Source organism: Mirounga angustirostris, unplaced genomic scaffold, assembly GCF_029215605.1.
Source record: "Mirounga angustirostris isolate CCGP_5_RB_7025 unplaced genomic scaffold, mMirAng1.0.hap1 SCAF_1, whole genome shotgun sequence".
In the NCBI taxonomy this organism is placed as follows: Eukaryota; Metazoa; Chordata; class Mammalia; order Carnivora; family Phocidae; genus Mirounga; species Mirounga angustirostris.
The window spans coordinates 28,545,706-28,567,768 of record NW_026991709.1 but is presented as its reverse complement, the minus strand read 5'-3'; the positions used below and the strand labels follow the sequence as shown (position 1 = coordinate 28,567,768).

The following is a 22,063-nucleotide window of genomic DNA, read 5'->3' as shown; positions in this document are numbered from 1 at the left end:
CGGTGAAGAACTGAACTGTGCTAACATGAAGAATTAGAATCGCTTCTCATCTCCTCACCAAAGATGATCATTCCACATGTCATGTCATCGTACTGATCAAGCAAATGTGAGATAATGCACCCAAAGCATCACATGGAAACAAAGTCAGCACGCCTGTGCTGTTTTTAAAGACACTATTTACTCTCATATTTGACTACAGGAAGGCAGTCGAGCATCAAGAATCATGTTAGGATGGAAATCTCTATAGCCTTGTGTTTACAAATTGCATAGCAGGTTATGAGAATAAATCTAGATGGAAAATAAAATTTTGCCTTACTTCCTTATATTTAAGACTATACATTATTTAAATCAGGGCTAATATTCAAACTATTTAACAACTAGTTGCCCACAGGGCCTTGATTAGTGAGACAGGACACAACTCTGGATGCTGCCACCTGAAGAATATCAGACCTGATTAAAATGCAGACACCCTTGGAAGATGCATCCATTGATGATCATCACCTTGGTCTGAATGAGCTTTTCAGATCTACCCAGGAGACTGGTTTTTGAAAAGACAGGGGAAGGAGTTTGAGCATCCAACTCCTAGACTCTACTGGGCAGAAAGGGCACTCACAAGTTTAACAAACCTCATTAAAAATAAATTATTGCCTGGGCGCCTGGGTGGCTCAGTCAGTTAAGCAAGCATCTGCCATCAGCTCAGGTCATGATCTCGGGATCCTGGGATCAAGCCCCACATCGGGCTCCCTGCTCAGCGGGGAGTCTGCTTCTCCCTCTCCCTATGCCCCTCCCCCCCCAACTTGTGCTCTCTCTCAAATAAATAAATAAAATGTTTTAAAAAATAAAGTATTGCCTGAATAATCCAGATTTTTTAAAGAGATTTTATTTATTTATTTGAGAGAGAGAGTCAGAGATAGCAACAGAGAGCATGAGTGGGGAGGAGAGGGAGAAGCAGGCTCCCCGCTGAACAGGAAGCCCGACGCAGGACTCGATCCCAGGACACTGGGATCATGACTCTAGCTGAAGGCAGATGCTCAACCAACTGAGCCACCCAGGCGCCCCTAATCCAGATGTTTTGCCACTGCGACTATTTTATAATTAGTGACACTATATTCTGTAAGAGAAGGAGAGATGTTATCCGTTAGCTTTCTAAAAGTGATTAATAGAATGAGATGTTTACTTCAGAATTAAAATACAAATCAAGCCAATGGCCTTTATTATAACTACAGAAACTGTAATCACAGAAACTACAGAAAAGTTCTGGTTTTTGAAATGCTGTGGAAGAGTCTTTTGTAACACATTTTTTATTTCTTTTTATTCACTCCTAGATTCATATACCTGAAAAGATACAGAAGAGGTCACCTTGACCATGGCCAGCCAAGCTAACATTGGGAAGCCGGAAGATAATCAGCCAATAAACCATCAAAGAGAATTATATTTTTAATGTAAAAGGAAATTATTCTGAATAAATCAACGATTTCTTTGTCTTAGCCATTTATAGTTAGAATGGAACCACCTTCCTTTTTAAAAAATTTCTTCTATAGAATTCAAAGACAACTCAATCTGACTTTCATTAATCAATTATTGTTGCTGTATGGAAGTGGCAGAAGAAAAGAAGTTTTAGAGAAACAGAACAGATTATCTGCATGAGTAATCTTCTAAATTACTAACCAAATCCTTTGTTTTCAGACATAGATCTCTGGATTGACCTAGAAGAATAAAAGAAACAGATATTTAAGTCTACATCTAGTAAATAGTATTTTTCATCAAACAGAAATTAGATTACCTAGACATGCTTGCAATATGTTTGAGAGCAGAAATATATTCTACCTCTAACTAAGGTCTATATATAGCCCTGAATTTTCCTGACCCTAGATGGCAAAGAACAGTTAATATAAGTATAATCTTGGCCTGGAAATTTCCATGCAATTTGCAGAAATTTCCATGCAACATTCATAAAACCCACACACACAAAAAGTGGGCCATTTTTACATGACTGTATCTCAAGATAATCAATATAGTTGATGTGGACAAGCTCTTTTTGAAATAATTCCATTCAATAAATACAGAAAGAATGATTGAATATAATCATGTACAATCCCCAGTGAAATGATAGATCTGGGCAGTAATCAACAATTGCTATTAAAACTTTTCATTGAAAGGCTGAAGGGCAACTTTGTGCTGGATGGATCAGTCTGATACCATCTGAACCCACTAAGCAAGTTCACAGTCATAAAACTACAGACAACCAGATATATGAGTTCCAAAGTAATGCAACAGGAAGCTTACAGTCACTGATGACCTACTTTTAAAATATATACACATGTATCAAACTTGAACATTATCAAGCCCTGAGATCTAACTAAAAAATTTACAGGAAACATAGGGGATAGAAGAACATGTTTTTTTTAAAAAAATACTACAATGATGCAATCAGCAAAATTCAAAAATATGGAAAATTCCTCAGAACAAACAATCCAGTTTCTTCAACAAATCAATGGAGAAGGACCTATGAATTAAGAGACACGAACTGAATGCATTGCAATGATCCTGTCTGGATCATGATTCAAATTAACTATTTTTTATTTATTTATTTATTTATTTATTTATTTATTTATTTATTTATTTATTTATTTGAGACAGAGAGAATGAGATACAGAGAGCATGAGAGGGAGGAGGGTCAGAGGGAGAAGCAGACTCCCTGCCGAGCAGGGAGCCCGATGCGGGACTCGATCCCGGGACTCCAGGATCATGACCTGAGCCGAAGGCAGTCGCTTAACCAACTGAGCCACCCAGGCGCCCCAAACTATTAAAAAAAGCCCTTGAGGCTCTCAGAAAAATTTTAACAGTGACTATATATTTGGCCATATTATACAATTTTTCTTATTTTGTTCTAGTGCAGTGTGGCACTGTGGTTATGTTTTTTTTTTTTAAATACAGTACTTACTGTATAGCAATATATATCAAAAAATGAATTATGTGTCTGGGATCTGCTCTAAAAAAATAGTGAGGGTTGGAGGGCTGGGAAGTCAAATAGGTAGAAATGAAATAAGATTGACTATAGGTTGACACTTGTTCAAGCTTGGTGATGTGAATTCATCATTATCTCCTCATTTGTGTATAATTGAAAATTTCCATAATAAAATGTCCAAAACAGAAACAGAGGATAAGACTACACTGACTCGATCGTGTTAATTACTTTATGCACTGGGTGAACACACGCGTGTCCTGTACATATAATTAACTTTGTGGTAGCTTGATTGTTTCCCACTATTTATATTCTTGGTAGTCATTAAATTAATGCCAAGTTCACCTTTCCTTAGGTTCAGGGTTGTAAGAAAAAAATCTGTATATATAATTTTTGTCTTTACCATTTTATTATTATTTTTTAAATTTGTCAATGCAAACACTTAGGACACCTCTTGGCAAAGAGTAAGTGTTCCCAAACAGCTATTTATAGTATTATAAGGTGAGGTAGGTGCAGAACAGCATTGAGATGTTATTCCCTTCAGGGGAGTGGTAGACAAGAGAATTAAGGAACTCGAGAGTCTTCAATTTTATTTTAATTGGTCATAATTAGAGGAGCACATTCACTGATTTTGAAAAATCCTAATTCAGTCAGCATCAGGTACTTTCCCTCTCATCCATTCCCCTCTGCCTCTCCATGTTTTGGTGTCCTCTGATCTATAGAAGCATCAATCATAAGCCAGTAGCTGTCATTTCATTTAAGTATTTTATTTAGAATTCCTTATCTGTGGATGTAATGAACAGCTAATAGGCAGCTCAGTTTTTCCCACTGAGATGAGCCCTGCCAAAAAACCCCTTCTTTACGCCTGTTCAGGCTTAAAATGCCACTGTTGTAGTTTAAATAGTTAACTCTGGCTAAAAGACAACAACCCTTGTCTGCCAGTGCTCTAAGCTGTTAATCATCCAATCACCTACTTCCTATGAGTGTGTTTTATATCCTTACTGGGAGAAAGCTTTGAGCAGGAAAGGAAGGAACGTACATGAAAGCACAGAATGCCTCGGGGGCAGGAGAGCAAAGCTGTCCAGAAAGACTCCACCCAGAAAGAATTTCACAGATTAATAGTTTGGTCTCAGACCACTCCAGAGTGCAAGGAAGCTATTCCGTATCATCAGCATCCAATCTGGAAATTTCCCCATAAACCAACTTCCGGCCCCTATGTATTTCCTGCTTATTAGTTAAAAGCCCATTACCTTATGCAACACATGTGTGCCACATCTTCCGGCAGCTTGATGTGCTGAATGTAAAGCCAAGCCTGACCTAAATAACCCAAATCTCTTTACAAACACATTTTTATTTGGATTAGAAGAACCCTTCGGAAGATTAATAGGTCACTGAGAGAAGCATGTTTTCGAGTAGGCTCCCACTTTAATGAGCCTAGTTTGAACACGTTTCTTCTTTGGAAATTTAATTTTCACCTCCCTGTGGACAGAAATGTCACAACACAGGTTTCCTATGCATCAGCATAAACAGATAAATGGTAGCAGAGTAAAACATACCTAGATTTGTACATGACAATTTTTTAAAAAGCTCTTTGACAGGAAAACCACTAAAATATTCCATTCAACATTATAGAACTAACAGAACATAAAGTTTTCAAAGTAAACTTGACTTACTTTCTTTTTGGTTGTGCATTCTCAAAATTAGGAACTTCCTGAAAAATAAAATACAAAATACAAAATAAAATAATACTACTCGAAGAAATCAGAAGAATTCAAGTATGGTTTGTCTTCGAGGATAATCCAAAAGTAGTTCATTTTGCCTTTTCCCAGTAAAATGACTGGTGTTTCCTCCCTGTATTTCAGTACTATGTCATAGAATCTCAGTTCAAGTTTGTTTATTTGTTTCTTTCTTTCTCTTTTTGTCTTTGTAACTTTGAGAGATGTAGAGTTCTTCCTTTATTAACCAGGGCTTATACCTTATTCTAAGCCCTGGTCAGTCAATAAGGCAAGTCTTTTAAATAAAAACATGCAATTAAATCCTCATAACCTCAAGTTTCCATTCCCCATCAACCCACCAACAGAGATACGCACTAGAGTATGCTAATTATATCACATAGTACTTTCCTTTGAGAAAATTTAATCTATCACAATATCCTGAGTATGTTGAAATACACCTGTGATTCATCTGGCCTTTCTCTTCAGAGCAACTGAATGTTGTGTAAAATCCCTTACACTTTTCGGGGAAGACTACGTCGCCACATCTTTCACCATCCTTGAAAGAGCTAAAACTGCTCCTAGGCACCTTTAAGAACCCTTCAGATTTTCTTGTTATCATCCATCTTCTCCTTCATTCAAAACCATTTATGTTTTTGATGTTCAAAGTGCTTTTTGAACATCTACTATATCATAGGCAACAGACCATGTTGTAGAGAGGTTTGATTGGTGTGGTAGGAATTTGTATAGTAAAGAATATTGGAACCAGTATTCCACATAGGGGGAAAACAGAAATGTGAAAGTGGGGAAGAGTAGTAAATGAAAATCAGAAAAAGGAAAATTGGTTTTATTATTCCAATGGCTGATAGTATCCGTCTGAGCACTGCCAAATCCAGGATAACTTGTCCCCTGGAGAGTAACTGAAAAGACTCTTTCTCTAACCCTTATTGTGTTTCTGTCAGGATTTAACTCTCAAGGACAATTTAAATTACCTATTTCAAGCTGCTGAGTAGAGTGTCACTGAAAATTCCAGATGCTGAAACACTCCATCCCTGAACTTGAGGAACAGGTTTTGCCAAGTTAAAATGCCTGGGGATCACCTGAAGGACAATGTCTAATAGGAAACAGGTAGGAGTAGGGGTAGATACTTGGGAATCAGGAACCAAACCCTGAGGTGAGGTGGGATATCAACAGACCTTTGAGGAGCTAATGGTCACACTGACCACTCCTTCAATTCTCTATGCTTTGTCATCATGTGTCCTAAAAAATAATTCATCTCTATCCATGGTCTTTTTATGAAATTCCCTCAGTGTTGGTCTGGATGGCTCCACACCTCAGCCTGGAAGCCAACTGTGTTCGTTCACCACCATCAGCAATCACACCAGCACTATGAAGGGTCATCAAGAAAGAGGATGGCCATCCATCTTTCTAGTAACACTTTCCTGTCACATATATTTGGAATTTAGCTGGGAAGGAGCAAGTTCCATGTTCACATAATCCATAAAATCTGGGCCAAATATGTCTCAATAATTAGAATCCACTGTTTTGAGTCTAATGAATTGTATGGATTTAGATAAATTTCTTTGGACTGCAAATCTCAGTCCTCAAAATAGTTTCCACCTGTTTTGACTACAGAGAAAGAGGTGTGTAGTCTAGAGTTAACCAATCCAAAAGGTCGACTTGCAATAAGAAAGATGAGACACATTAGATATCTTTTGTATTTTTAATCATGAAAGTCACAATACTTTTGAATTAACTTATTCTATCAGTAATTCATTATTTTGGTTTTTGTTTTACACGGGAAAGTTTATTTTGTGCTGCATGACAAATGCTACCAAAGAGATTAATTCCAGAGTACTCACACAACTTGTGTGCAACAGAGCTCTAAGTGTTTGAGCCTGGGACAGGGGGTGTATTATTCAAGAACGGTCTCCTGCTTCACTTGGGTGAAGCCTTTGACTAATAAGCTAATACAAGCAGGTATTGAGCCCACGCAAAACTGGTCAAATATGTGTGGCTGCTGATCATGGTTAAGAGGTACAGTTAGCTCTGGGCTGAGGTAAGGAGACATCTGGATTAAGACTGAAGGAATTTCATAAGACCAGGGATAGAGATTGGTTATTTTTAGGGCATATATTGGCACAACATTTTCTAGGGACTATCTACTTTGTTCTGTTTTACTGGAATCCGGGTTATCCAATTTTTACTTATGAATCACTTTGGTTTAGGAATTTTTTGTTGAAGAGTTTTTTTGTAATGGATACATTGAAAAAGATTTTGAGGGGTGCCTAGCTAGCTTAGTAGGAAGAGTATTGATCTCGGGGTTCTAAGTTCGAGCTCTGTGTTGGGTGTGGAGATTACTTAAATAAATAAAACTTTTAAAAAAAAGAAAAAAGAAAAAGATTTTGGGTTAAAACTTCTTTTAATCCCTAATAAGATATAAGATGTAATGTAGTTTTCCTTCAGCAACCTGCTTCCTGCAAGATGGCAGAGAGAGTCAAACACATTAAATGTGTGTCTGAAGTATGATTATATGGGGGAAGGGGATTACTCAAACAGGGCAACATCTACTTAATTAATAGTACATCTGTTCCCTGGGTGTTGCCTAGTTGTAGATTACTATTGAATTGGTTAAGCAATTTTTAGTACTGCTTGTACCAGACTCAAAGCAGCTGCTTTCCTTTCTGACTTCTGCTTACATAAGCAGACTGCTATGTATTCAGAGTTCAGACCCTGTATTCCTAGAGGGGCAAGTCAAGGAAAGACTAGATACAGCTTTATTTTTAGAGCTACATCTGTGTGTGTGTGTGTGTGTGTGTGTGTATGTGTTACTCTGAACTCCAAAAAGAAGACACCATTTCAGAGAGTCAATGAAATGATTCTGTCTAGTCCATTAATTTGACACTTGCCATAAATACCAGACAAAACTTGCTCCTGTTAGCCTTCATTTCATTATCCCCTAAATCAAGCACCAATCATTAGTCTTACCTTTCATTCACTAGGGAGTTTGTGGCTTAATTTAATTTTTACCCCTGGCAATTGTTAGGAAAATAAAAAATGAAATGTAGGCAAATTATTACAAATGGGCCAGCAGAAACTAAAGAATACGTCCAACATGTGTTATTATTCAAGTAGATGAGAGTAGGCTCTAGGAGTAACATTTTCACATAACTATGCAACAAGGTCGTATTAGGTCAAATGAAAAAAAAATTCAAAATGAATAAAGAGAAGAAGCCACTTAAGAGAAATTTTGGATACCTAATGCCATATTTCTATTCTCATGCAGTGGTTATGGTTGGCTGTCCTTTGGGGTTGAGTCTAATATGTGTCTGTTTCTTGCTTTATTGGTTTTTAAATCTTACTTTTTTTTTACAAAAAATATTTTTTAAAGATTTTATTTATTTATTTGACAGAGAGAGACACAGCAAGAGAGAGAGAGCACAAGCAGGGGAAGTGGGAGAGGGAGAAGCAGGCTTCCCACTGGGCAGGGAGCCCAATGTGGGGCTCGATCCCAGGACCCTGGGATCATGACCTGAGCCGAAGGCAGGCGCTTAATGACTGAGCCACCCAGGCGCCCCTTAAATCTTACTTTCAAATCACAAAGTCAAAAAGGAAAAATGAAGTGAATATGTCAGGGATTGTTGTTGCCTAACTAGTGGAAATGTGAAACGTGTTTCTGCACCAGAGAAAACTGATTGGCAGTAAATGATGGTGTAAATCCCATGGTGGACTTTTAAGACTGTAGAGATCTGACCTCTGATTCGCAGATGAGTAAACTGAGATCCCAAACGGTAAATTAACTTGTCTAGAGTCGTGCATATAGTGCTCTACTTTGATTAAATGTTAGTCATGCTTTCATTCTAATATTATCTTTTGGAATTGTGTAATTCGTTCATTCATACATTCACAGTTTATTCAACAAATATTTATTGAGCATGTACTATGTATCAGACACTGTTTTAGATGCAAAGAAGAATTATAAGTGGTCCTCTCAAATATTCAACCATCAGTGACTACTGATTTCAGGATCCTGTTGGAGTCTATGATTTTCTTAAAATCTTCATAAAATCCTTACACGATGCCAAACACATTGAAGATACTTATAGATGTTATTTCTCATTAAAGTCATTATTAGTTACATTGAATTCTAATATTGAAGCAAGAGTTGAACATAATACAAATACACACACACATATGTATACACATAACTTCTCATTAAAATAAGTTAACCCAATTTCTATTGTCCGACTCATTCTCTTGAGAGAATGAGGATGATTCACTTACATAACTGAAATGGTTTTACTAATATTAAAATACAGCAATTCCAAGAATGCCACATCCAAACTTAATGAGCCTGTTTCCAGACATTTCTTAGGTTCCTGTGCTTCAGTAAAGTTCCCACAGATGTTCAAAAAAGACATGGAAATTAATGGAAGTTCCTTTTTAAAAAAATCCTTAGAGACATCTGGCAAAGATGATTATAATGCTCCAAAGTTAATAAAATAGTTTTGCACCTAAAGCCACAAGAGAGAGTGTGTACACACACACACACACACACAGGCATACACATGAGCTATCAGCTCTGTTGTCAAAACACAGAGGAGGTTGGTGTGACTGAATTACAAACCATCACCCATGGGAAGGGGTCCTACTCCCCAATTTACAGATGAGTAAACCGAGGCACAGAGCAGTCGAGATTCTTGCCTAAGGTCACATAATTAGTATGTGGTAAGACTGGTATTTTATGCCTGATGTCTTAGCCAGGACACAATACTACTTCTATACTTGACTGCACAGCTGCAGAATCTACCTGTCATTTAGATCAGAGATCTCACAAATGAGCACTATTGGCCAGAGGGAGAGTGGCCATAAAAAAGCCGAGGAAATATAATGTTATTTCCCACTATTAAACAAAGAACTCAGAAAGTACACCCTTATCAAAGCACTAATATGAATAATTTAGTATTATTTGAAGACAAGTGCATAGACAGCACACTGATGTGTTTTAAAGGCACTAATCATTTTGTGGATGCTGCCGTCATCATCAAAGAATGCCCAGTAATTTATGACAGCACATTTAATTAAAAGTGGGCATTTCAGGAACTACTGAATTTAGATGACAGTCTGTACATTGGAGGTCCCCCAGTATATTACTATAATAATGTTACGGTCCTCAGGGAAAACAGATTTCATCCCCCCATGAGAATGCAATGAAGAAGAAGAAGCAATGTCAGCTCATCCTGATGGGAAAAGTAGACTTTCTTGCCAGCCCGTCCAGCTCCTGTCAAAGAGTAACAACCCTATATAGCTAATGAATTCTGATTTCCTCAAGAGAAGCAGGTGGTGTATGGCATCCCCACATGGCCTGTCATGTCAGGGCAGATCACAGAGCTTGCAGTGCCCGGAGAATGCACAGGTACTGTATCTAATCCATCAGGGACAGAGCTGGTAAATCACATAAAATTTTACCATTTGTCTACTGGTGTGCTAACTGAGCTTTCTATCAATCCTGAACTAACAAAGTCCTCTCACAGCGCTATAAATATCCAGGATGACAAAACAAGTTTCCTAGGGGATGGTTATTTGCATTATAAAAGATTCTTCCTTTACAAAAAGATTCCATTCCAGATTTCTTAAAAAAGAGAGCTTTTCTGAAGTATCTTCAAATGTGTTATGATTTATGAAATTATATTTACACAAGGTTTTGGGAAGGGGAATAATGCTTATTAAGTTGCTGCCATGTAGATCACTATCTTATTTCCTCCTCATAGCCACAAATGGAATGAGAGCAGAGAGCAAGCCAAATGAACTTGCGAGAAGTCCGGTAGGAAATGCGATGGGTAAAAATATGAAATTCCAACTTTACAATGAGAAAACACTGACCTGGCACTCCAGAACCTGGCTTGCTTCCCCAGGTCTGCTCCTCAACTGGGCAAGATCCAAAAATTCTCGCAGAGCTTCAGTCTCTGCATCCACAGAATAAGGTTGATGAACGAGAACTTTATAATCTCCTCCAGTAGAAACAAGCTAGGGTTCCTAATCTACAATATTTCAATCCAGAATCAGTACGGATGACAAAAGCTTTTAAGAGAAAATTCAAGTGAGAATGGGCTTTTTTGCTTTACAGCTTTTTCTTTAAAACATGATTAAAGAGAGAACCATGGCTTTCATTAGATTCAATTAGTAATTGTATCATAAGCTTAGGAAATAAAAAAGAGAATAAGGCATAATTAACCTTAATCTATTGATTTTATTTTATTTTAACATAAGTCTCTATTTATGAGAGGAGACTAATTAAAACCACCAGAAAGTGTTCACACAGGAATTGGTGGCCGAAGAATCACCGTATGTGATCATAGATATATTGGGTAAAAAAATAAAAATGCGGGGCGCCTGGGTGGCTCAGTTGGTTAAGCGACTGCCTTCGGCTCAGGTCATGATCCTGGAGTCCCGGGATCGAGTCCCGGGATCGAGTCCCGCATCGGGCTCCCTGCTCGGAAGGGAGCCTGCTTCTCCCTCTGACCCTCCCCCCTCTCATGTGCTCTCTGTCTCTCTCATTCTCTCTGTCTCAAATAAATAAATAAAATCTTTAAAAAAAAAAAAATGAAAGAACAGTGCCTTCTTTTTAATGAAGGTAATCTATGTTTTATATGTCAGCTTGTTAGGAGTCATTTTACAATCCAGAAATCAAGAAAAGGATTACATGCACTGTTTTGACACTGACTCCTCTTGTTCATAGCTTGATGAAGACCTAGCTGATGGAATGCCATTGTTAATCTCATTTTCTTTCTTTAGTGTCTATGTTATTAATAGCTCTGTCAATGCTGATGCTAATATGGAGACAGAACAAAAAACTCCCAATTTTAATAGTTTGGAGGCGAGTAAGAAATGCAGTTGAGTGGTTAAAATACCAACCTGAGAGTCACCTACCTTGACTTCTCCATTACTCACCTATTCTAAAATGACATGTCACATTTCAATGTGTCCATTTATCCATTTATAAGACACTTGGCTTTAAGTGCTTTTTAAGCTCTTTTGTGAAAGATGCTAGAATAGTGTGCGATGATAATGTCTTAACCACCTCCTTTCACCACTTTTAACTCTAGATCTTCCTTTAAATCTGAACTCTCATCTCTGTGGAACTGGCACCGTTAAACCACAAACCACAGTTATGTTTATAGAGATAACACCTATTAGTGATCATTTATTTTTGTGCCAACCACTGTGCTCATAATGTTAATTATACTGTTACTTTTTATTCTCAAATGATGAATAACAGTAACAGTTTCTTCATTCTATAGAAGAAATGGGGCTTGAAGAGTCTAAGGAACCTGTTCAAGATCACATATCAAGTAAATTTCAAAACTGGGATTTTTTTTTAAGGCTTATTTGATCCCCCAATTTTGTACTGCTGACAACTATATTATTTTTTCTTTTGAAATTCCTTCTGAGAATTCTTATAGAAGTCAGGCTTGATGCTTACAATACAGCATTTAATTACATAGCTATTTCTCTCTAGATATTTTGGGCATATGTATTTCTTACTGTAGTTGACATCTGTCATTCACTAAACCTAAAATCAATGTGTAGAAGAGGAAGAAGAGGAGGAAGAGAGAAAAAGAAGGACAGAGGAAGGAAGAAAGGATGGGAGGGCAGAAAAAACGAAAAAGAGAGAAAGAAGGAAAGAAAGAAAGAAACTTCTCTTGTTATAAGAATAAGATGTGGGGGTTTAGGTCCTGTCCACCACATCCACCAACCTAAGGCACTGATACAAAACTGACTAACATGGGGCAAAATACAAGCTATGGGCATTCATTTTTAATGTAACAAGTCTCAGCAGAGACAGTATGGCTCTGGAGCCTGCCACAGTGATAGTGTCTTCTTGATTTGGCCACTTCCTGATTATGACAGAAGCAGCAGCTCTCTTGGGTGGCAAATTCTGTAGTGTGCTTCTCAGAGTAATTCCTGCAAGCTCAGTTAGGTATCAACCTCCCAATAGTTCAGAGTTCTCTTTAACTTGTATTATATTCCTTTCTGATTAAATTAGCTAAATCCATGGATTTGATTATCTGCAAATAACTCTGATCAATAACTTGTCAAATTAATTTTAGTTCCTGTATTAGTTAAATATTGCTGTGAGGGTGCCTGGGTGGCTCAGTCAGTTAAGTGTTTGCCTTTGGCTCAGATCATGATCTCATGATCTGAGTTCTGGAATGTCAGCCCCACATTGGGCTCCCTGCTAAGCAGGGAGTCTGCTTCTCCCTCCCCTCTGCCCTTCCCCCCAACTTATGCTCACTCTCTCCTTCAAACAAACAAACAAACAAACAAATAAATAAATAAATAAATAAATATTGCTGTGTAATAAATTACTCCAAAATGTAATGGCCTACAAAAATAAGCATTTATTATCTCACACAGTTTCTGTGGGTCAAGAATATGGCCATGCCTTAGATAGGTCCTCTATTTCATGGTCTTTCACAGGGTTGCAGTCAAGTTGTTGGTCTAAAGGTCTGAGGTCTCATCCAAAGCTTAGCTGGGGAAAGGATCCTCTTCTAAGCTCACTTAATGATTGTTGGCAGCATCCAAGTTTTTGAGGGCTATTGAAATAAAGGCCTTGTTGGCTGTAGGCTGACTGTGGCTCTAGGTCCCTTTCCAACATGGGCCTCTGTAGATGGGATCTTGCTTCATCATGATGTTCAAGCCAAGAAGGTAATGGAGCCAGTCCGCTAGCAAGACAGAAGTCAGGGTCTTTTGTAACCTAATTATGGAAGTGACTTCCTGTTACCTTTCTGTTTCTCTGGAGAACATTGACTAATATAGCCAGGTTCATTAGAGGACATCTTAGAAGTCTGCCTTCTACAGCTCCAAAAGGAAAATAATAGTGTTTTATGTTAGACAACACTCCCCTTCCAAAATAATTAATTTCTTAATTTTTTTAAAGATTTTATTTATTTATTCATGAGAGAGAGAAGCAGGCACCCTGCTCAGTGGGAGCCTGACGCAGGACTCGATTCCAGGACCCTGGGATCATGACCTGAGCCAAAGGCAGACGCGTAACTGACTGAGACACCCAGGGGCCCCTTCACTTCCAAAATAATTTAAAATGTATTTAAGGAAACATTTTAGAGCAGCAAGGGGCCTTAGAGATCATCTAGTTTAAATCTATTACCTTGTAGAGTGGAAACAGATCCAGATAGTACAAGGACTTATTCAACACTCTTTAGGAACAGAGCTGAGGCAAGAACTGTTTTCTCTCATAATGCTCTTACCACTGACCCCTGAATTATCCCAAGGTGAAGGCTGAGAATTGCACTGGTGGCCTGAAGACTGATTATAGTACAGGAAACTCTTCGTGGGCAGATGAACTATTGGTCAGCAAGGTTGTTCTTGAGTTGCTCCTCCCATAAGTGGGTAATGGTTTTGTGCTGGTGCCTCCTCACCCTCCAACCCAGATTCCTTAATGATCAATGGCACACATAGCCAAGACAGCAGGCTGGGGTCATGGATGCTGCCAGTGGCTATGGAGCACAGCAAAAATAACTGGCCATATGGGGATTAAACCCCTGACCTTGGCCTCATTAGTGCTGAGCTCTAACCAACTGTTAGACATGTATTGTATTGTTTGTCTTTAAAGCTACCTTTGAATCTGCTATATTACTTTCTCATTAACATCTGGTGGCTGGGAACAATTTAATTGATTTCCACAGTGCTTTTTATCAGTACAGAATGTTGATGAGTGATTAAACTTGCATTTTAATAATATTTAAGTTAAAATGAACTCCCCCAAACCAAAACAAAAACCAAAAAAACACCCTGAAATAGGAATTAGGCAAACAAGAGCCCATGATAGATTTTCTTGTTCACTGCTGTCTACACATGATGGGAAATCTAGGGTTGAATTGTCAAACATTGCACTCAACCTGAGTGTTCATGATTTGAGGCAATTTGTGGAGATTAAAATCTTGGGTGTTCTAATGCATATCAACAATAAATCCTGTTGCTTCTTCTTGTCCAGCCCAGTAAAAATCAATGCTTTTAGGTAAAGAGTGTTGATTACAAATTATTTTTGAGCAGTTATTTTAAAACGACATCCGAGCTCAAGTGAGAGTTTGACTTAAAGTCATTTAATCAAGGATATTAAATTAAAGGATCACTCTGCCCTGGTGTGATAGGTTGCAGAAGGAAGGAAAATGAACATTAACATGCATTATGCCAGGTGCTTAACGTGTGTTATAACATTTGATCCTCACTACAAACCAAGAGGCAGACATTTTTAGCCACATTCTATTGCTTAGGAAATTTAGGGTCAGAGAAGTTCAATAACATTGTCAAGGACACACATTTCTCAGCGCCTAGGGAGCAAGAATAAACTCGAGTCTATTAACTGCATTGCCCATCTCAAGTTCTTTCTGCTATGTTCTCTATATCATCAGATTATATTTAGCATATATATTACAAGATCGGATTCTTTATCCTCCTGTCTTCTGCTCCTCTTCACTTCTTATCTCCCAAAAGCACTCTGCCACTTACCTGTCTCTTGCCTTCTCTAACTCTTGCGTATACACACATTCATACCTCTCTCTCTCTCTCTCTCTCTCTCTCACGCACACTTCTGGCACAGGGGCCAAAGGACAAGATCAGTATTTGGGAAGCCAGAACTCCAGTCTTGACTCCATCTATCTCTCCATACAAGTCACTAATCTCAGTTTCCTCATTGGATAACACACCTGTTCCCTATTGTCTCATCTCCTTCTGCAAGTATACAATTAAATGTTTATCATCAAGTATTTTTATACGTTAATATCTATACTTCCTTAAGTGAAGTGGAGTATGATATTATCTGGTTACTTTGATGCCTCAATACCACCAGCAGTTTTCAAGCCTCTCATCCTGCCCTGCCCAATACAGAAGCCATTACTAGCCTCATGTGGCTATTGAGCAATTGATAGATGGCTGGTGTGACTGAGGAACTAAATTTTAATTTAGCTTAAATTAATTTTAATTTAGAAACTGAAGCTGGGTACAAAATACACAACCTTTATGATTTCACTTTAACCATCGACACTTTAGCATCTGACTTAAGATGTATAAAATACAGGCAAAAGTCTTAGTTTAAAAACAAGAACGTAAAATGTTTCATTAATATTTTTTATTAATTACATCATTTCTTTTTAAAGTTTTTCATTGTGACTACTAGAAAATTTACAATTATATCTGTGGATTGCATTATATTTCTACTGGACGGGGCTACTCTAATCCTTTCTTATTGATAAGGTAGACCCAGAGGAGGGTCTAGATGTACGTGTCTTCAGGTGATCCTGAAGCCCAGCTGCTCTTGAGAACAACTGCCAAAAGTCGTAGCAAAGTCTTTTTATAGCGGCTCTTTTGTTTGTGATTCAGGTGTTTTGTTTTGTTTTTTAAGATTTTTTATTTATTTGAGAGAGAGAGAGAAGGAGTGAGAGAGCGCATGAGCAGGGAGAGGGGCAGAGGGAGAGGGAGTGAGAGAATCTCAAGCTGACTCCACCATGGGGCTCGATCTCAGGACCCTGAGATCATGACCTGAGCCAAAATCAAGAGTCGGACGCTTAACTGACTGAGCCACCCAGGTGCCCCCGTGGTTTAGTTTTTACTGTAATAGTATTAGTCTTTTTTTTTTTTTAATCATTCCTCTCCATCTTAACTGGAAAAAATCAGAAGTCTTAATTTATCACCACTTTATAAGACCCAAATATTACAGAAGAGTTGTAACTCATTTTAAATGTTAGGATAATACTGTAAGCCTGGAGTAGGGATGATGTAAATTATTTTCTACAGAGACAAAGGAGAGCCACCTTCAGAAAGCTAGCCATCCTCCCTGTCCACAGCAAAGGAGTTCCAGAGGTGAAAGGGCACTGATTTTCTTTTTTTGTTTTGTTTTTTTGAGGATGGTAATGCCAATTATAATAAGTACGAGAAGTCTCAGAAGGAAGGATGGTGGACATAGTAGAATAACACTTAACATCTCCTCACCTTCCTTCTGGTGTGCCTTCATCCACCAGAGGCCAAAAGGCTAAAAACCACATTCTACAAGTTTCCTAAAGCCTGGAGAACAGATATAATTTAAGTCTGGCAGAATATAAGCATCCATGTGACATTTGAAAGGTGGGATGTGACGTGGAGGCCACCATCCTATGTTAAGAGATGAGTGAAATTCCATTTATCCTAATGTATCTGAAATATTCTCATTTCAACAATTAACATAAAAATTGTTAATTAAGCTGTTTTATACTTTTCTCATACGAAGTCTGTAAACTATGGTATGTATTTTACCCCTCCTGCCATTCACATTTGGACCAGCCCCTTTTCAAGCACTCAGTTGCCCCTTGTGTTTGTAACTGCACAGCTCTAGGGGTCAGTAAACTTTTCCTCTGAAAAGCCAGATAGAAATATATTAGGCTCTGGGGGTCAGAGGCAATTTCTGACAGTCTTCTTTACTTTTTTTTTTTTTTTTAAGATTTTATTTATTTATTTGACAGAGAAAAGACAGAGACAGCGAGAGCAGGAACACAAGCAGGGGGAGTGGGAGAGGGAGAAGCAGGTTTCCCGCTGAGCAGGGAGCCCCATGTGGGACTCAATCCCAGGACTCTGGGATTGTGACCTGAGTTGAAGGCAGCCGCTTAACGACTGAGCCACCCAGGCGCCCTTGCTTTTGTTTTTAAGCAAATCTTTTAAAATGCAAAAGTGGCTCTTAGCTCATGGGCCATAAAATCCAGGCCCCCTCAGGCTGCAGTTTGCAGCCTTTCTCAGGTTCTTCAACTTCTGCACTAAATCCTTCCTGCATGTGGAGAGGAGGAGGATCAAGAGGAGATTGTCTTCCAGCAACAGAACTCAGCTGAACCTATACAGGGGATTGTTCTCATTCTATAGAGAAGGACACCGAGGTCTAGAGAATTTGAGCAACTTTCCCAGGTCAAATAGCTGGTAAGGATGAGAACTCCTATTTGCCCAACTCTAAAGCTCATGCTTTTCGACACTGCATCATACATACTTCATTATTTAAAAAAAAATTTTTTATTTAAATTAAATTAGCCAACATAGTACATCATTAGTTTCAGATGTAGTGTTCAATAATTTATCAGTTGCCTATAACACCCAGGGCTCATCACATCATGTTCCCTCCTTAATGCCCATCACACAGTTACCCCAGCCCCCACCCACCTCCCCTCCAGCAATCCTCAGTTTGTTTCCTATAGTTAGGAGTCTCTCATGGTTTTTCTCCCACTCTGATGACTTCCCCTTCAGTTTTCCTTCCCTTCCCTTATGATCTTCTGTGCGGTTTCTTATATTCTACATATGAGAGAAGCCATATGATAATTGTCTTTCTCCGATTGACTTATTTCACTTAGCATAATCCCCTCCAGTTCCATCCATGCCAATGTAAATGGTAAGTATTCATCCTTTCTGATGGCTGCGTAGTATTCCATTGTAGATATGAACCACATCTTCTTTATCCATTCATCTGTTGATGGACATCTCAGCTCTTTCCACAGTTTGGTTATTGTGGACATTGCTGCTATGAATATTGGAGTGCAGGTGCCCCTTCGGATCACTACATTTGTATCTTTGGCATAAATACCTAGTAGTGCAATTGCTGGGTCATAGGGTAGCTCTATTTTTAACTTCTTGAGGAACCTCCATACTGTTTTCCAGAGTGGCTGCACCAGCTTGCATTCCCACCAATGGTTTAAGAAGGTTCCCCTTTTCCTCATCCTCACCAACATTTGTTGTTTCCTGTCTTGTTAATTTTAGCCATTCTGACTGGTGTAAGGTGGTGTCTCATTGTGGTTTTGATTTGTATTTCCCTGATGCCAAGTGATGTGGAGCATTTTTTCATGTGTCTGTTGGCCATTTGTATGTCTTCTTGATGGAGAAATGTCTGTTCAATACATACTTCATTATTAAGACTTCCTTTAGCTTGATTAATGGAACTTCACTGATCCATTCATTTTGCTTACAAATATTTATTGAATGAATATTTGTGCAACATATAAATAATAGGGACATTGCCCCTACTCCACACCCCAATTTAAAGCTCATTTTGAAAAGGCTTAAATTTCTTACCAATTTAATTTATGGGTTACAAAATATAAGCGAAAATTGACAATTATTTGCTTACTTCAGTCAATACAGACAGCAAACTGGATAATTCAGGACCGATCCAGTTAACCCCCAATTGGCAGAGGTACAAACATTTTTTTTTAAAAGATTTATTTATTTATTTATTTGACAGAGAGAGAGACAGAGAGAGAGGGAACACAAGCAGGGGGAGTGGGAGAGGGAGAAGCAGGCTTTCCGCTGAGCACAGAGCCCAATGTGAGGCTCGATCCCCGGCCCCTTGGGATCATGACCTGTGCTGAAGGCAGATGCTTAATGACTGAGCACCCATGTGCCCCTGAAGTCTTGTATTTTAAATTGATTTATCTTTGGACCAGCTCTCCATTACCAGCCCCTCATGGAACTGCAATTAAAATGGAAGCTGGATATTTCAGATGTTCCTCATTTAAAATCCCAAAATACTGAATAGACGTTTTTCCAAAGAAGACATGCAGATGGCCAATAGACACATGAAAAGATGCTCAACATCACTCATCATCAGTGAAATTCAAGTCAAAACCACAATAAGATATCATCTCACACCAGTCAGAATAGGTGGTCTCAAAAGGACAAGAAATAACAATTGTTGGCGAGGATGTGGAGAAAAGGGATCCTTCCTGCACTTTTAGTGGGAATGTAAATTGGTATGGCCACTGTGGAAAACAGTATGTAGGTTCCCCAAAAAATTGAAAATAAAAATACCATGCGATCTAGTAATTCCCCTTCTGGGTATTTACCCAAAGAACATGAAAACACTAATTCAAAAGGATACATGCATACCTATGTTTATTGTAGCATTGTTTGTAATAAACAAGATAAGGAAATAACCTAAGTGACCATCAATAGGTAAATGGATAAAGAAGATGTGTTATATATATACACAATGGAATATTACTCAGCCATAAAAAGAACAAAATCTTGCCATTTGTGACAACAATGAGACACCTAGAAGGTAATTATGCTAAGTGAAATATGTCAGACAGAAAGACAAACACCATTACTTATATGTGGAATCTAGAAAACAAAACAAACACATGAATAACAATAACAGAAAGAGAGACTCATAAATATAAAGAATAAACTAGTGGTTACCAGAGGGGAAGCGGGCAGGGGATAGACAAAATAGGTGAAGAGGATTAAGAGGTATACACTTCCAGTTATAAAATAAGTTGCAGGGATGAAAAGTAGAACATAGGGAATATAATCAATAATATTGTAATAACTTTGTGTGGTGATAGATGGTTACTATACTTATCATGGCGAGCACAACATAATGTAGATAATTGTCAAATCACTATGTTGTACACCTGCAACTAATAGTATATGTAAACTATACTTCAATTAATTTTTTTTTAATTTTAAAAATCCTCAAATAAACTTCTTTCCCTTTAATACCTATTCAACCCTTAAATGTGAACTTGATCTACACTGGATCATCTCCTCTGGGAGTCTGGATTATCTTATATATAAGATCTATATAACTATATGCATCTATATAACTCCATACCTTGTTTAGAACAGTGTTTTCTACCTCACAAAACTCCTAATAAATATGAATAAATAAAACATGTTTAAGGGAAGCCAGGAAGCCTAGGATTCTACTCTCATTTTGATTTTTCTTTTCTTTTCTTTCTTTTTTGTTTTTTAGAGAGGGAGAGAGAGTAGGGGGGAAGGAGAGGGAGAGGGAGAGAATCTTAAGCAGGCTCCATGCTGAGTATGGAACCCAGTGAGGGTCTTGATATCACAACCCTGAGATCATGACCTGAGCTGAAATCAAGAGTCAGACATTTAACTGACTGAGCCACCCAGGTACCCCAGATTTTTCTTTTCAATTCATATGACAAATGATATTTTTAGTATGGGCTATTAATTTCCACTGTTAACAACTAGATATGCTGTCTGGTTGCTTCTAAAGAGTCTGAGTATGAGAGCACCTCTCCTCTCTGGGAAGATTACAGATACATTTGGGTTGAGGACTGGGAGCTTGAGATATAACTCCATGAACTTTAGGGGTGTTTTTATAATATTTCTAGAACATGAATCAAAAAGAATACTTTTTTCTGATACTATCAAGACTAGTCCAAAACTTTTCTTCCCTTGATTTAGGGGGGAAAAAAAGGAAGTGAGAATACTAGGGAAAAAAAAATGATCCATTCTTCAGAGGCTCAGAGAGAAAGTTCTAAATCACTAAATGTCATTTTTTTAAAAGACTGATTTCATTTTATCCAAGCTATGGAATCATTTTTATTAGAAATAAAATGTCAGGGGCGCCTGGGTGGCTCAGTTGGTTAAGCGACTGCCTTCGGCTCAGGTCATGATCCTGGAGTCCCGGGATTGAGTCCCGCATCGGGCTCCCTGCTCGGCAGGGAGTCTGCTTCTCCCTCTGACCCTCCTCCCTCTCATGCTCTCTGTCTCTCATTCTCTCTGTCTCAAATAAATTAAAAAAAAAAAAAAAAAGAAATAAAATGTCAGTGGTAATTTGAAAGGACTGGTACAATTTAACAACTAATAGTAGAATCAGGGGTGCCTGGGTGGCTCAGTCGTTAAGCGTCTGCCTTCGGCTCAGGTCATGATCCCAGGGTCTTGGGATCGAGCCCCGCGTCGGGCTCCCCGCTCTGCGGAAAGCCTGCTTCTCCCTCTCCCACCCCCACCTGCTTGTGTTCTCTCTCTGGCTGTCTCTCTCTCTGTCAAATAAATAAAATCTTAAAAAAAAAAAAAAAAAGAATCAATGGTTGAACTGGTTGCCTTTCAAAAGTGTATACACACACGCACATACACATTTATGCTTATATGTATGCATAAATTTTAAAATTAAATATGGAGATATATATCTATATATATGATATGCATGACTATATACATATATGTGTGTGTGTTCTATATATACATGGAGAGAGAGTTGTAGCAATTTAAATCATGTTTTCATTATTCTCATCTATTTTGCAATGTAAGGAAGTTTGATAAAAATTCTAGTAGACTGCTTGGCCACGAACTTGTTTATTTTTCATGCATATTTATTAAACTAACACATTTAAGGAAGTATCTTCAGGCTCTTCAGCCTATTCAATTTTTCTTTTTAATTATAGAGTAAAAATGCTTACAAACATTTTGCAATGTCAATTGAGAGTCTCCATGTAAGTCTCACTCTCTCACATTAATATGTAAAATGTATTGCTGCTTCCTCTTCTGCATATCTGTCAACATCAACATCTTCATGGATATTGAAAAGGGTATGATTGAGGGAAGAGTTTCC

The 22,063-nt window shown here is 38.1% G+C and overlaps 1 protein-coding gene across 1 annotated transcript in view; it reads right to left on the bottom strand.

The window, feature by feature from the left end:
• SAMSN1 (SAM domain, SH3 domain and nuclear localization signals 1) overlaps nucleotides 1-22,063 on the bottom strand; it is a 419,971-nt gene that overhangs the window by 109,149 nt on the left and 288,759 nt on the right. The window contains exons 13-14 of the mRNA XM_064580112.1: nucleotides 4,639-4,676; nucleotides 1,669-1,706 (exon numbers count right to left, since the gene is read on the bottom strand). Of these exons, the coding sequence (XP_064436182.1) occupies nucleotides 1,669-1,706; nucleotides 4,639-4,676 (76 nt within the window). The remainder of the gene's footprint in view (nucleotides 1-1,668; nucleotides 1,707-4,638; nucleotides 4,677-22,063) is intronic.